The 17,024-nt window shown below is 42.4% G+C and overlaps 1 protein-coding gene across 4 annotated transcripts in view; it reads left to right on the forward strand.

The window, feature by feature from the left end:
• Nucleotides 1-16,187, forward strand: part of FYN (FYN proto-oncogene, Src family tyrosine kinase) — a 136,918-nt gene extending 120,731 nt beyond the window's left edge. For all 4 annotated transcript variants that reach the window (XM_053937639.1, XM_053937642.1, XM_053937643.1 and 1 more), the window contains 2 exons: nucleotides 4,128-4,259; nucleotides 14,587-16,187. In XM_053937639.1, coding sequence (XP_053793614.1) covers nucleotides 4,128-4,259; nucleotides 14,587-14,795 — 341 coding nt within the window. In that variant the 3' untranslated portion in view covers nucleotides 14,796-16,187. The remainder of the gene's footprint in view (nucleotides 1-4,127; nucleotides 4,260-14,586) is intronic.
• The last annotated feature ends 837 nt before the right edge of the window (nucleotides 16,188-17,024 follow it).

A 17,024-nucleotide genomic window follows, 5' to 3' on the forward strand; every position in this document is an offset into this window, starting at 1 on the left:
TGCTCCTCATCGCTGATGTTTGCCAGGCTTGTTAATTTCATGTTCGTTCTCACAGCACAAAAAATGTGATTGCACGGTCCCTCCCACACGGCACTCATCATCGCCTGCCGGGGCTGACTCGTTTCCTGTTTCATGCTTGCTTCAGCGCTTCGTTTTTACCTTTTACAGCTTTCCCTCTCCAGCCCCAGAAGCAATCCAATGCCACGCTGCATTCCCTGATTGCTAACCCAAGCGGTTCCGAGTTTTTGGGTCTTAGAGCTTGGAGTCCTCCATTGGGTTTGGTTTTAAGGTACAAGAGGTAGCAACTTTGTAGCATTTCCAGAAACAGGATCATTATCAAGCTTGCAGTGGCTCTGGGGCATGAATTTCAGAGGTTTCTACTTCATCAAGATTTAGATCTGAAAAGAAACCAAAGCTCTGAGGGATTTTCACTTGCCTCAGAAGAAACCATGCTGAGAGTTGTATCTCAAGGTCACTCAATCATCCCAGCCCCCTCTGCTCCTTCTCATCACATGACCCGCTCGTAGCCAGCAAAGAATTAAAACAGGACCATGGATTGATTTTTCCCAGGGAAATCCTCTGGGAGATAACCTGTGTGAATGCCTGGGCAGAGTCGGGCAAAGGTCCCAAGAATAGGGCTGAGCCTCACAAAAATCCTCACAGGTTTGGGCCTGGCTGCTCTAACCATAAATTGTATCAGCAGCTTTGGTTTCATGTGGTTACAAGCAGCGCAGAAACCCAAAAAAGGCTTTCCCTGAGCTGTAACGTTTAAAAAAAAGGGGGGGACTGAGATAAAAGCTGCAGATTAGTACCCTGTTTTGGGGCAAAGACAGGTTATCCTGACCTGATGAATGCAGTCTGCTGTTGGTATCCATGCATGGTGTTACTGATGTGCTGGTTTGTAATAAAACAGGTTCCAGTAACAAAAAGAGAGAAATCCCTCCCCCACTGATGCAAAATCTGCCTTCAGAGTAGGAGATGGGCTGCCTTGTCAGCTGGGGTGATTTGGCTTATCAGATTTATTAACATGCTTGTCAGTAATACACGTTTTATCTGATGCTGTAATTTGTTTGCAGCACAAAGTCAGTTTGTTTAATAAGCTTCTGAGGCCTAGGCAGAGAGAGGCAATGGGGTTTTTAATCAGTGTGTTGGGAAGAGAGTTAAGCACAGGAACTGTGTGTCTGTCAGGAACCACGCACAGCATCCGGCCTGTGCTAACACTCCATGGAGCTACAGCAAGCAGGAGGCTTCAGGGCAGTGCTCAACACATTTGGGAATTTTTGTGCTTTCACAGCAGTGCACTGTCTCTGTCTCCAGTTCCAGGGATTGTGTGATCTCCTTATTAGGGCAGTGCATGTGTTGTACCTGCAGCTGACAAGCCTGGTGGGTTCTCCCTGGTCTCTGCTCTCCCTTTGCTGACAGCTCTGCCATACTGGACTGCAGACTCTCTGGAGCCATCTAGCCTCCAACATGTGTTGCAGGGCCAGAAAACCATGAGGCAGGGCTCTGCTAGCAAGCTCTCTGCCAAGCTTGAATTTTTCTCCTCCTGATCTACCACTCCAAATCTGTCATCTATCAGGAAATGCTGCACAAACTGCAAAACGTGATTTTTTTATATGGGTTGCTTTAGACAGACAATCATCCACAGCAGGGGCAGCATAGAGAAGTAATGAATAGCTGTCCTGCTGTTGGAAAATCCTCAGCACAGACCATTCATCTTTCCAGCAGTGCTCATCATACCCCAGTGAGGGTTGTACTGCTCTAGTGCTCAGGAAAAGGGATGTCCTGGAATTGATCCCCCTTCTCAGATACTTACCTTGCTTCTTGTTTTCCTGTGGTTTGACAACACGCCAAATACTCATCTCCCAGTGACACACTGGCAGTAGGTTGAGGAAGACAAAAATACTGGGGGAGTTGGCCACAAAAGAGTCTGAAGAGATTTCCTTCCTCCAAAGATGAGTTGTTGGTGGTTGCTACCTTTGGATCTGAGTTTGAAGCCAAAGGGAATTAGAGCACATTTGGCTAAGTTTCTCAGAAAATCACAGCTGATTAAAGAAAAAGAAAATTGTTGAATAAAATGTGTGCAACATGTGCACAATCAAACCCCCCTGCACAGCCATCTCACATAGCACCAGCCAGTGTCCGAGGCGTCAGGCTCCTGGCCAGCCTGGAGCTATTGCTTCATTCAGCTGGCACGGGTGTCTGTACTGTCTGGGCTCCACATAGGAGACAGCAGAGGGACATTGGCCCTCATGTTCAGGGCTGCCTGCACAGACCCATCTAAAGGCATGCACTGCAGGCCTGGGCAGCCTGACCACCAGATACAATGCAGCTTGCAGTTTTTCCAGGGATTGGCATGGGCTGTAGAGCCCCAGGACCTCCCAGCAGCTGGAGCAGCCAGTTGCCAACCCCACGTGGCTGCTGGTGCTGCTGAAGCAGGGCCAGCTTCCAGGACAGAGGCTCAAGTGATGGCAGCTTCTGCTGCAAAGGACTCACACATCACAGCCAAAGCAAAAAGAGAAGATGAAGTTCTACAAATTTTGACTCTTGTAAACTAAGATTGGTCACACAAAGAAGTGTTAAGTGAAGGAGATTGAGACCAAAGCCAAGCACCCAAATTTTAGTTCCTGCCTACGTACCAATCAGTGAAAATACATAAGAGGTAGACTTTAAAAATCCTCCATCCAAAATCCTCCGGCATCTTTGCAAATCTAGCCAATGGTGTGCTGATGCTTAACTAGACTTAAGTCCCTGACTTCAGGCATATCTGAAACTTTCTCTTGCATCTTTTTCATCCTTTAGCAGGACATTTTCAAGTCATTTAGCAGGACTTACTTGAGCAACTGCAGTACTCCCTAGGAAAAAAAATGTATTTGTTCTAGAGTACTAGTCTCTCTTAAGATCATTTACATGTAGAGCAGAAAAAATTTTAGCACATCGAAGTTTTACTAAGTAAGGAGATGAAAATTACTATGTTTACTTTTTACTCTAAGTCACGTCAGATAGGGGTGTGTGGCAGAAGATACGGGACATTGAGCCCTGGATGTGGTGGTGGAACAGTGCCAGCAGGGAACTCTAAACAGTGCCATAAGTTCACTCCCTGAGAGTGATTTGTCCATGTTGTTACACTTTCACACTCCTCCTGAAAGCAAAGGGAGCTTTTATGAGAGGGTGATGTGAAGTCGAAGTCAGTCTGTTTCCAAATTCAAGAGTGTTTGTCACTAGGGATCAGCAATAAGCAATGCAACTCTTTTGCCTGTATGTTAATACAAGGCACCAGGGAAATGTCTGCATATTTTTTGTACATACTATGAGTTAATTATTGCCACAAGACTTTTCTTTAAAGTCATTCTGAAAATATTTTTCCTAAGAAAACAGTCAGTGATTGGAAAAGCAAATAAATCAGTGTTTAAAGGTTTGTTATCTTACTATCCTTACAACTGGCTCCTGCGAGCTCTGATGATGGATGAGCACATTAGAACTGCACGTATTTAGGGCACTACAGGCTTTTCAGTGCCAGAAGCTTAAAGTACACTGTCAAGTTATAAATCACAGGCCAAAGTTGTGCCCTGACATCAAGCACTCCAAGCAACTCGAATGGCAGTATTATTTTAAAGTCCTTGTGTGTTTCTAATGAAATATTGGATTTGGTTTTAATTTTTGTTTTCACCATGTTTGTTCGTTTGCATTTTGCTCAGCGTGAACAGGCAAACTGGGAGGTACATATCCAGTATATCTGAGTTCTGCTTATATGTAGTAACTGTGTTTGATTTGCAAATATTTAAAACACTTTGGAACAAGTTATTTCTATTATATTTGGCTTATTTGTTTTTAAAACTGGGGTGGGTTTTTTTTTCATTTTATAAAACTTCAAACCTGAGTTAAAATGTCTTACTCTTCCCTTGTGATATAGGACAAACTGACCCTTTCCCTGCTTAGTCTTTCCTGATGCCCTACATGTTCTGCCCACCTGTCCTCTCTGGCTGTACTCTATGGAGCTGTTGGTTAACACTTGTCTGCAGCTCCTTCCACCTGCACGTGTTGCAGAACACAGTGTGAGTCAACTGTGAACCTGGTGCTTTGGTTCTGTCTCTGTTCTGATTAAGACTCATGTATTCTCTCTTTAGGTGCAAAATTTCCCATTAAATGGACTGCACCAGAAGCAGCACTGTATGGAAGGTTCACAATAAAGTCAGATGTGTGGTCTTTTGGGATCCTACTGACAGAGCTGGTAACAAAAGGGAGAGTGCCATACCCAGGTAAGAAAAATGTCCTGCTTCACCCGGAAAAAGGAGTGGGAATGGGCCATATGTTTAAGCTGCAACGTTTATTTATATTCTCTGAGCTCAAAGGAGAATGGCTATAATGTGTAAGTTTTGTGTATGCTTGAAAACAGTTCTAACTCAAAGCTGCTTTGGGATGGTCATGATAAAAATGACAAGGGGACAATTCAACATATTAATTTCTATTGTTTTAATTGTGCTTAATTCGATTAATATAATTTCTAGACAACTAATAAAAGCAGTGTAAAATTATTGTATTCTGGAGCAAATAGCTCTCCACAGTATGGCATTTACTTTAAGATACCTACAGTTAAACTCCCACAGAGGCCTTACTCCATTTATTCTGTCAGTCTGGTTCACTGCAAGGTTTGATGACTGTCTGAACATCTGATGCTATCCAATCTCTTTTTCGTAAACTCTTAAATTTTAATCCTTGCTTTTGAGATGGATGGAAAGGGAAGAAAATAGTTCTGTAATGTGCAGACCAGAGCTCATGGCAGGGTCACAGCAGGGCCAGATTCTCTGCTTGGGGGAACTGGAGGCCCCATGGCTCTTTGTTGAAACCCCGCCAAGTGTCCAATGGATTAAGATTTGTAGGAAGGGGTGATTGGATCTGCCTGTGCAGGAAGAGCTGTTTATTCTTGTTGCCCCCCCCCCTGAAGATTGTAGGCATTCAGGTGAAGAGGAAAGGGATGAAGTGAAAGCCATAGAAAAGAATTTAATCCCTTCTTTTTCTCATCAGCACAGATATTAACAGGGGATGCCCTGCATTTCAAGATACCTCTAGCTGCATTTTTAGTCTTTTTATTAAAAAAAAAAATATATATATATGTACTCAACAGTCTGGCTGTGTGCACTGCAGCTGATTTAATGGAAAATGCCCTACAGCAGTTTCAGTTTTCCAATCAGTGCTGTGATCAAGCAGTCAGATCTGTATATCAAATTGAGCAGGAAAAGCATCAAGGTGGAGTTCAGTTTATCCTGTGATGTCTCGCACCACTTCAGAAGACTGAACTCAGCAAAACTAATCTTCCAGACTTTTACCAGGAATTTCAAGTTTACTAGCACCTAGCAGCCAGTAGCTGATATTTGAGAATAGAACCATGGGAACTGGAAGGCATGTCATGATCAGCAGTGAACTTTGGCATCATTAACAGGGAGCAGCTTAGCAAAGGTGTGTCTGTGACAACTAAATGAGGTAGCAGAAAATGTATTCTGTGTGGAATGTTTCTGTGGAATGGATGATTCCCTCTGCCCAGCACTTCCCTATGTGGGGTGCTGCCTCCAGTCAGAGCAGCTGTGTCACCAGTCAGCACAAAAGTCTTTCTGCCATAAGGATTCCTGGTAGTGGTGTGAGAAAGCTATGATTTCTGCAGGTTTATTGAGGGTTTAAGCAGACATTTCATGCTGTGCAAAGGTCAAAGAGAGAAAAAAAAAGATGTATAAGCTTTACTTGTTGTGGTGCTGCTCCCAGGGGGTGGGCAGTGTTCCTGACTGAGCTGCAGGAATTCTCTAGTCACTGCCAGCAGAGTGGATGCACAGGGGCTGTCACCAGCCAGGGCAGAGTTAAGGTGAAAATAGCATTCCATACAAAAAGGACCATTTAAGCCCTATGTTTACTGACAAGTCTGTAGCTGAACACAGGGTTGGCCATGGCTGCAGAGGATGTCTGCACTTCATAAATGTTTCTTTCCCTCACCAAAGGAGAAAGAGTCCACAGGATGTGTATTTAAGTGCTTGCAATATATAACTTCTTGTAGGAGCCATGACAGTAATCTCAGGCATGGGCTGTGTCCTGAAATTCTGGACAGTTTTATTATGTGGCAGCTTGAGCACATCAAAGACAACCAGCGGGATCTCTCCTCTTTCAGCACTGTCCTACCCCTTTATCCCTCACTACATAAAGCCCTCACATGCCCAAAGTCCTTCCGGCTCACTCTCCTCCACCTGCACTAGGAAGACACCAAGTAGCTGGAAGCAATTTTTTGTGTGTTACATATCACTAATTCAGCAATTTTTTGGACAGTCATGAACTGCCTTGGTTACACCCTGCCCAGGCTCTATGCCAGGGTTCTTCCTTCCCATCAGGACTCCCCTATTGTTCATCTGGGAGGTCTTAACAATTCTCATGGTCACCATCACTCCCATCTGCCAATGGATCTGGATCTGTCCAAAGTCTTTACAGATTTCAGTCCAGTCTCATTTCCCAGACCCTAAATGGGAAAGCTTTTATAGGTTGAGGCAGCAGTGAAGGGGAACTGGGGCCTTCTTAGAAGGATCTGTCTTTGCAAATGGATTGAAAAGAGAGCTTGGACTTCCCAAGGTAACACAGGCCTCCTGAGCTCCTTAGAAAAGACTCTCTTTTCCCCTGATATAGAAAGGACCATCTATCTCCTGCTTCACACTGGGAGGAGGAAGGACCTTGTGAAGGACAAAGTTTCCTGAATACCTATCCCTGTCTGAGATAGGGAGTAGGGTTCAGATGCACCCACAGGGCTTTTCTTGCCATTATGGCATGGCTTTCATGAGGAAGAAAAATGGGATTTCTATCACCCTGAGAGGCAAGACTCAGCCCAAGTAGACAACCCATGGGAGAGAGAATGCTGTCTGTTGGCACTGCCAGCACTTTGGTACCCAAGTGCCAAGATGTGACACTGAAAAGTGTCAGCCTTGAAACAAAGAGGGTCATGGAACTGTCTGTCTGCTGTAATATCCAGTTTCTGTAATAGTTGTGGGCATGTTGTCCTGATGTTCCTGCTTACAGCTTGTAGCAGGCTGGGAGAAGTGGAGAGAGGCCCTCAGACCTCTGGGGGATTGCTCTCTTGCTTGACAAGCTCTTAGTGCCTGGAGAGATGATTTATAGCACACATCCCAGCCCTGGGGTGGTACCCATGCCTGCAGGACACCATACCTCGTGCTTTCCCATGTCTGGAACCAGGCATTGTTTTAAGCTTGTGTAGAAGGAGGAAGAAGCACAATGAGTAGAACAGAGGGAGAGGGCAGGCAGTTTACAGCAGGGAAACATACTGGGTGGCACAGAACTTGGCATTCTTTGTCCTACAGATTTCAACCAGTTCCTGTCCTGATGCCCCATTTTGGAAGAAAGGCTGGTGCAGTGGTGAGATCAGTAAAGATCAGTGAGAGCAGTAAAGATTTTGCTGGTGGAGATAAAGATCAGTCTAGAGTTTAGTATAAAGCCTTGCCTCAAACCCTATAGCTCCCACAAGCAAGACCAACTTTTTGGAAGGTGTCCTCATGTTCATACTTCAACCAAGCCTGTTTCTCCATCAGTGATCATAATGGGCCACTATGATAACTAATTTATGCCCCTTTTTATGCTTTTCACAAGGCAACAGATTCAAATAAGCAATTTTCACAGTCTTTCACACAGAGGTTCTATTTCTAGTATTACAGTGGAGAAATGAAAAATAGATTGGGCCAGAGGAGGAGCCAAGCTTAAGAAATAGTCTGCTTAATGCACTTTTTTCAGCGTCAGTTTCTTTTCTCTTTGACAAATGCCCTTCCCTAACAGTAGTTGGAGAATTTGTGGGTTTTTAACATGCTACCTTTGGGATAGGCAAAAATCTCAGCCACACCAAACAAGCACCTCTGACCTTGCCCGTTCTGCTTTCTGCTGCAGTTGTCACATCAAGAGAATTTTCATTTTAACTCTAATGTGACAGCTATGATGCTACTCACATTGCTGCCTCTGGCCAGGCAGGTCTTTGAGTCTGGGCTCCAAGCAGCCCTGCAGCCTTTGGGCAGCTGTATTCAGCCTCCTCATCCCTGGGGGAAGCTGGGCCACGCGTGCCAGAGAGCATGTGGTACCCAAGCCTGGGGCCGAGTACATAACAGAGAGCCAGCATAGGTAGGTGGGTGTAACATCATCGTGGATGGTAAATAAGAGGTTAAGAAAGATGTGTACTCACCACATAGGATAGATAAGGTCAGGTGGGTTTATTTGTAAGCAAGGAAGCTCCATTCAGAAATCTATAGCTCAAAGTTGCATCCATTCATGTGTTATACCAAGTAAATAACTTGTTTTAAAAAATAAAACCAAAGCAAAAACCAGATATTGATGCTCTAGCTTTGAGGATGAGGAGATGTTGGGGGTTTTCAGGCTTTAATTTCTAAGTGAAGTGGCATGACTTCCAGAGTTTTAAAACTTGTTCCTCCTTTTCCCCAGAAATAACTTGGTTTGCATTGCACTCAGTATGATCAGCTTTCAGAGGCTGTCTTCCCTTAGGAGCAGCTTTGCTGTTCCCTTCTGTGCACTGCATTAGTTTGATCACTGGTCTGAAAGCATGCAGTGGGTCTGGAAGGAGCATCATTCCCATTCTGTGTATTGGGTTTGCATGGCCAAGCTATCATAGTGGGGGGATTGGGGGGGGGCCTGAGAAGAGGCTGTGACCTTGTGGGAGGCCTATGGGGTGGACCCATGCTGGACAAGTTAATGGAGAACTGTCTCCCATGTAGGGACCCCATGCTGGAACAGGGGAAGAACTTCTCTCTCTCCCTGAGCTGCAGGAGAAACAACCAGTGATGAGCTGACCATAAAACCCATTCCCTGTCTCCCTGCACCACTGAGGGAGGAGCTAGAGCTGGGAAGGAGGGAGGGGTGTGGATAAAGGGGTTTTTAAGGCCTTATTTTACTTCTCATTATCCTGCTGTGATTTTGTTAGCAATAAATTCAATTGGTATCTCTAGTTCTAGCCTGTTTTGCCCGTGACACTATTTGCTGAGCGATCTATCCTGGTCCTTATCTCAACTCATGAACCCTTTGTTATATTTTCTCTTCCCTGTCCAGCTGTGGAGTGAGAGAGACTTTGGTGGGTGCTTGGCATCCAGCCAGGGTCAACCCACTACAGTCTAAGAGAAGAAAGCAATAGCAAAGTAGCCTAAAACAATCACTCTCCTCACTGGACTTCACGTGTCCCAAAGTAATCTGTATAGCTCATCAGTTTGCTTGCAGGGACACTCCCTAGTTACAGTAATGCTTCCTGTCTTCTGGAAAAGCAGCATTGCCCAGATCCATGCTATTTGCACATCTGCTGTACTCCATCTAATCAAGCTCCTAAGAGCACACCAAAATACTTTCCAGTGTTTTCTTCCGCCACAATTGGAAACTCCACATCCTTTTTTGTGTCACAGTAACTCTTAAAGTAACTGTAATTTAAAGTTCCCAGAACTTTTCTGGGAAAAGCCAAGCAGTATTGCATTTCTGTCCCCAGTCTGTATGGACAGTAGATTTTTATTGTACTGAGCATTAGAGTGGCCATATCCTGTGGCATCCTGAGATTATTGAAGGTTTCACTAATAAAGCTGGATGGTGGGAGGTTATTTGATTTTTGGTCTTCTCAGGGAATAAAAAGCTAATGGAAAAGCCATCTTTTGGGAATTGGATGCTGTCTTCTTGGCCAAATCGTAATTCTTGAAACATCATGAGCACAAGATGATTTTTCATAGAATTCTACAATGATAGAATAGTCTGGGTGGGAAGGGGCCTCTTAATGGTCATCTAGTCCAATCCTACCTTAAGCAGGGATATCTCAGGTTACTCAAAAGCCCTGTCCAGCCTGAACCTAAATGTTCCCAGGGATGGGGCATCCATGACCACTCTGGGCAACCTGCTCCAGTGTTTTACCACCTTCATTATAAAAAACCCTTTCTTATACCTAATCCAAATTTAGTCTCCTTCAGTTTAAAACCATTACCCCTTGTCCTATCCCAACAGGCTCTGCTAACAGGCTCCCTTCAAGTACTGGAAGGCCACAGTAAGGTTTCCCCAGAGCCTTCTCTTCTCCAGGCTGAACAATCCCAATTTTCTCAGCCATTTCTCATTTCAGGGCCTTTCCCTGGACTAGCTCCAACAGGTCCATGTCATTCCTGTGCTGGGACCCCAGAACTGGATGCAGAGTTCTGGGTGGAGTCTCACCAGAGCAGAGCAAAGGGGCAGAATTCCCTTTCTTGCCCTGCTGGCAAATCTGCTTGGGATGCAGTCCAGGACACTTTTTGCTTTCTGGGCTGCAGGTGCCCATTGCCAGCTCATGTCCAGCCCCTCATCCACCAACACCCCCAAGTCCTTCTCGGCAGGGCTGCTCTCACTCTATTTGTCCTCCAGCCTGGATTGATACCAGATGTTGCCCCAACCCAGGTGGAAGAGCTGTACCCAACAGAAGAATAATGCTGAGTATTTTATTTCACAGATTTAAGGATTTTAGGATAAACTTTTAAGGGGTCTGGAAGCATACTGCAAGCAGAATATCATTTATTATTTATTAAGAATTGAAACTCTTGGGTATTCATTAGGAGAGAGGAGTTGTACAGACTGCTCAGATATTCTCTCTATGGTGTTAGAAGTGAAGATATGACAGACTCCAGCTATCAAAAGAGAAACACTAAAACTTGCAGGATAAGATAAGTAAGTCTATAGAATAGGTTTGTAAACATAAACAGGCCATTTAAGAGGTAAAATGTATACCTGAAGTACTTCTATTTTTATAATCTGACTAGTAATCCAATTGATTTAGACATAAAAGTCTTTGAAACTCTGTTTTTAAATTAGCAGTTCATGTCAAAACTAACGGAATTTCTTTGGCAAATCCTAGGTATGTCAGCCCTTGCTGGATGTATGAATTCCGGTGAGGAACATGAGGATTACTTGCTTTAGTTTCATAACCAGGGTTTACTGTGAGGGAAGGGAAAGGGGAAAGGAGAAAGGAGAAAAGAAAAGCAGGGCATTTTCCTGGATTAAACTGTGATGAAAAAACCTGGCTTGACTCACTTTCCAGGGACAAAAAAAATTACTATTATTTCAGACAGCAATGTCTCTTTCATGTTCTTTTTTCTACCTTTTTGTTAAACAAAGGGAAGTGAAGAGCTGTTTATGTTTTTCCTCCCCCTTCTGTCTCCTCAGGGTTTTTCTTCCAGCACACAGTTCGTTATCAGGTTTCAGAGTGTGCTCTGCAGCACTGAGTAAAGCACTGGATAAAAATACCAAACATTTGATATCTTAGAACAACAAATCAGTTGGGAAGGAGCTTTTCTGCTGCTGTTGCTTCCATCCATGTTGTACTTAAGGATGTACTGCCAAAATAAAAGCAAAGAATGCAGTTTGTTAGTGGTTATTTATATACAAACAGATGAGTTACCGGTAACAGTTATTTTCGCAGCCTTTAATATGTAAGGGAAGCAAAGCACAGCAGAAGTTCTCACCCCAAAACATGAGGTAATTCAGCTGATTAAAAGACAAGGGTATGAAAAAAGGTGCAGATTTTTGTTCAAAACACAAATTTATAAAACTAATATTGAGAACACAATGTGAACAAAACGTGCATGTTTTTTTTTCTTGTAGTATCTTGAAAACAGCAAGGCCAGAAAGTTTGGGTTGATGCTGCCTTGGGTTTGTGGTGCTTAACAGACCAGTAGCATTTTGTAGTCTAATGAAAAAGGAAAATATCTTTGGAAATATTCTTGCTGGATAGTGAGGAACGCCCAAATGTTTGTTCAGTGTGTTCTGATATGTTGTGAGCCTCTGTGATCTAACAACAGCAGTTTGGAGTCAGTAATATAGGAGAACCTTAACTCTATGCAGAATCTGATGTCTGCAGAGGCTTGTTATTTATTAGTCTGTTTTCATCATTTTGAAGACCTAACTGTGGTCCACTTCAGAAGCCATTCAAAGCGTTTGCTCCTAGTTTATAAATATGTAACACCAAAAATATGGTGGGTGGATGCAGCTCATAAATGAAACACAAGAAACCAGTGCTGAAGTGTTGGTCTGCAGATTAGGGAATACTGTAAATCAGTAATCTGACCTTTCTTTTTGCAATTATCCCTGTGAAAGGAGGCATTAAGGAGAGGCCTGTAAGAGTATGAGAGAGTTTTCTGGAGAGGTTCCTCAATTCACAACAGGCAGCAAAAGAAACAGTGCCCTACTTTTCCTTTCTCCTTTCCCTTGCCTTGCAGTAAAACCCACATATGAAACTAAACCAAGTACTCCTCGTGTTTGAAAATGGGAGGTGCTGCAGTAAGCTAAGCAGAGCCATGTGACCACTACATAGATAATTGAGAGCCTAAATATAAATACAAGGAATTAGTGGGGAGACCATGCCAGGGGTGGTTATAGTGACAGGATAGGAATATGATCCTTGCCCAGACACTGCAAATGGATATCATTAGGAGGAAATTACCCTGACAAGATAAGAGGAAAAGGGGGTTTGTAGGTGGTTGGTCAGGAAAGGCTGAATGATACAGATGGTTTTTTTCTAAGCATCTTTAATAATTGAACACAGCCAGGACATGTGGTTACAGACTAAAGACCAAATCCAAGGTTACAGCCAAGTTACCGGCCTAAATGCTACACAGTGTAAGGATTTTGTTCCCTGTCATGGCTAACCCCAGCCAGTAACTTAAATACCACACATACACTTGCTCATTCCCACTGCCCACCCCCAGGCCCCCCAGAGGTGGGATGGGGAGGAGAATCAGAAAAAACGTAAAACCTTTTCTTTTTATCTTGACAGGCTAATATCCTCCTGCTGATATCCAAGAGGCTGAGAAAATAACAGTTTAATAGCTGAAATAAAGTAAAATATAATAATAATTTTATTGGAAATGAAAAAGAGGCATATAAGCCAAGAAAAACAAATGATACACAATACAGTTTCTCCCAGCTTCTTGTGCACCTCCTCACTGGCAGAGCATGAGAAAGTGAAAAGTCCTTGACGTAGGATGAACTCTACTTATCAGAAACTAAAACATCATTATGTTACTGACATTATTCTCATACTAAATTCAAAACACAACATTGTACCAGCTACTAGGAAGAAAGTTAACTCTATCCCAAACAAAACCAGACATTTCTACAAATCAAAATGTAGAGTGGATAAATGAATCTGTATTGAAGAAGGTGATAGAATTATTCCTCACAAATAAGTTTACAAAAAATACAAGGTTTTGGGTTCTGGAGGTGGGACAAGCAAACTCCTCAAAAGGACATCCTGCAAGAAGAAAGTGGAGGATTCCCAGGATAGGATAGTATCATGGAAGCCAGGAAGAGGATAAGCTAACAGAAAGTGCAACATCAAGGTGTTGGTTTCTAGATTCAGTCACGGAGAAACTGAAGTGTCCCTGCTGGTTCTCCTGCAGAGCTGCTTGGCAGGACCTGCTAAGTCAGGAGAATGAGTTCTGCAGATATTTTTCAGCAGGGCAGTGGGGCAGGGCGAGCACAAAGCTTGCAGTCAGTGTGCAGGCTTCCTCTGAAACACCTCTGCATGCCTGTGCTGCCAGTCTTACCTCTGGTGCTGTTAAAGAGAGAGTACTGGGAGAGAGGTGTAAACTAAAGCTTAGAGTGACTTGCAGCTAATGTTTGGTGAAAAGCACTTCAGCAGAGGAATCAAGGGGTTACATAGAAAAGAAAAAGTAGCAAAGGGCCTGGCCTTACTCTCAGAGTCAAGCGACATGAGTCACCGTCCCTTGAGGTATTTAAAAGACTTTAGGCACATGGTTCAGTGGTGGATTTGGAAGTGTTAGGCTAACAATTGGACTCAGTGATCTTAAAAGTCTTTTCCAACCTAAATATTTCTATGATTCTGTGAAGGTGGTCACTTTTTACTTCTTTCTTCTGAGAGAGCTGTGGTTCTTTAGTGGAGATGTTTTGCTTGGCATTTGACTTGTCTTGTGAGCAGCTTTGTTCTTTTTTGGTTTGGGAACAGTCAAATATGATAGTATCTGTAATAACCAGCACAGATGGAGGGAGTGCAGGTCAGCAGCAATAAACTTCTGGGCTGACACTGAAGGCAATACTGCTGGACAGTCCTGGTCGCCAGGAGTAGCAGAGTTTGTCTTGAAGTCCCTGCAGCATGATCTCACAGAATGTTTTCACAAAGGCCCATGCTCAGTGTGAGGGTTTCAGAAATTCATCTTAATTTCTGGAATTTTGAATTTTCCATTTTTTGCAATGCATTTGTTTTCCTTAAGCACATCACATATTACATTTCACGGTTCCTGCTGTCAGAGAGGGAAGGCACCAAATCCTGCCCATTGTGAGTAAGCCAAGAGGGTAACCATGGGAGAAGTGTTCCGCTCACCACTGGATCCTAAAAACCCTCTGCTGAGAAAGAAAATAATCCAGATTACCTTGCAGTAAATGAGGAGCTGAAATAGGACATCAGTGCAGTTGTGTTTCACTTGTCATAGCCAAAAGAAATTAGTATGATTGAGCAAACCACATGTGTTGTAGATAGAGTTGTATTTGGTTAATATTCCTGTAATTGACTGTGGATTTGTATGCCCTTCACAGGCATGAATAACCGTGAAGTCTTGGAGCAAGTAGAACGAGGTTATCGGATGCCGTGTCCCCAGGACTGTCCCATCTCCTTGCATGAGCTTATGATTCACTGCTGGAAAAAAGACCCAGAGGAGCGTCCAACTTTTGAATATTTACAGGGTTTTCTTGAAGACTACTTCACTGCAACAGAACCCCAGTACCAGCCTGGAGACAACCTGTAAATCCCTGGTTTCCAGATACTGTCATGAATTACCAGGTATTTCTCAGCCCTGTCCCACCTGCTCTCCACCTTCCAACTCTGTGATCGGCTTCTCCAGAGTGCAACATCTTCCAGCACTGCAGTGCACAGGAGGGGCTGCAGCTGGGAACTTCCACAGCCCTTGCCTATGACCACTTGTCCTAATAATCTGAATGTCCTGGATGAAAAGGAGAAAAACACTTGTTTTTTCTTAATCAAAGACTCCAAAACTGCATTGTATTGATGTTATGTAAACTGCAAAACCTCTGTTCATTGTAAATAGTAACTCAGTGCCAATAACTGATCCCAGTGCTTTCCTTTTTTTAAAATGCAAAACCTATGTGATTTTAACTAGTCTTCTCCTGATTCAACTAAAAGTATTATTTTCCAGAAGTGGCCTCTTTGTCTAAAACTTTTTTTTTTCATGTTTTAACAAATAAAAAATCAGGACAGGTGTTTGGGTTTTTGCTTTTTTTATATATAAAATATATATAATATATATACATACCTGTACATACAGTATATGGGTGCTATTGCAGAGGAGGCTCATTTGGAATTGAATGAATCCTGCTGCAGCTGTACCCAGAAAGCGATAATTTTACTGCAGACATGAAAACACTGGTGGGATTCTGAAAGCCAGTGATCTAATTTTTGGCTTTTGCCAAGCATGATTTTTTTAAATTGGATTGCACTTTTTGTTTATGATTATGTACCTGTAGATGGTTGTAACTTTGCTCTTTCAGGAATCACGTGCTGTATTTACAGTAATGTTTCCAATGTTTGACAAGTGTGTGATGATTTGTTCTTGAAATTAAGACAAACATATTTAAAGCAAGAAAAATACACCATCACCATTTGAACTGGAAAATTGAAACTGCAAGGACTTCTTGTATCAAAACATGTATACTGAAATGTTTCAAAAAGATTTATTAAGCAGTGTAACCACATTCAGATGGTCTTAAAATAATAGCATTTTAGCCATGTCCCCCTGCTAAACTGTTGGCCATGCAACTAGGATATTTCTGTTTTATGTGTAACATTTTTCCATTGTAAAATAAGTGTGTTGAGTGTCCTGTACTGCTAATGAAATTACTTTCTCTGTGTCTGCAAGTTCTCCAGTGAAATTACTATGCACTTCTTTACATTTCATGGGGGATGCACAGAACAAAGTATTACCTTTTCAGTTGTCTGTACCAGCCTTGAATTACTTACATTTAACGAAAAAAACACAAAAAAAAATCCTTTCTATTGAGTTTTTAATACTGAGTTGCAAATTTTAAAGTCTTAATTACATTTTGTTATGGTTTATTCACAAGTTTACATTTTAAAACTGTTTAACTTTCTTAATTTAGTAATTAAAAAAAAGAGCATTTTACATTTTGATAGTTGTTTTTTTGTTTAAACTGTGGAGCTAATGGTGGACATGAGATTAAAAACTTTTCAAGAAGGGGTGTCATGCCATTTGGGGCATCATATTTCATAGGAGTATGCAGACCAATTACCTATGGGACATCATTTTCCAAATTATGAAGTCAGTATGTTTTTAAATAGCTGGAGTTCAACTGTAAGGAAGATGGCTGAATGCTTAGCTAGTCTCTCATTTCTCTCTTCTACAGCAGTTTGTTCTTTATTAGTTCTGTTGCATTTAACATGAATACTTTTACATTTACAAGTGTTGCAGGAAAAGCTTTTCTATGTCTTGTATTGCTGTTACTGCTTTAAAAGATTGTGGCCAACTAAGACTTCCTGACAGTTGAAACTTTTTTTTTAATTATTTAGCACTTAGATTGTGAATTCATATTCTGAAGATTCACACATTTTCTAAAGAGAACCTTTCTTCGTTTGTGAAAACTAACCCAATAATCAACTGAGATTCAGAGAACAAATTGTCATCGTTTTAATATTTTCTATACAAAACTTTGACTGAAAATCCTCTTGCAAAGGAGGCTTCCACACTTAGCCTTTCTCAAAGTGTGAATTTATATGGCAATGTTGCTTGGTACCAGATTTCCATGATAAATTGGTTAACGTTTTACATGTAGAGTCTATAAGTAATGTTATGTACATTATCTATTCAATGTTGCTGTACCTGCAGCTGTGGAGTACTGAAGAGGCCATGATCCTTGTTGGACTTCTAGCTTCCTCTTAGTACTTACAAAGCAAGTTGTGGCCCTCTTTTTTTTTCCCACAGCTACCCCCCTGCCTTAAAATA

This window comes from Vidua chalybeata, chromosome 3, assembly GCF_026979565.1.
Source record: "Vidua chalybeata isolate OUT-0048 chromosome 3, bVidCha1 merged haplotype, whole genome shotgun sequence".
Lineage (NCBI taxonomy): Eukaryota > Metazoa > Chordata > Aves > Passeriformes > Viduidae > Vidua > Vidua chalybeata.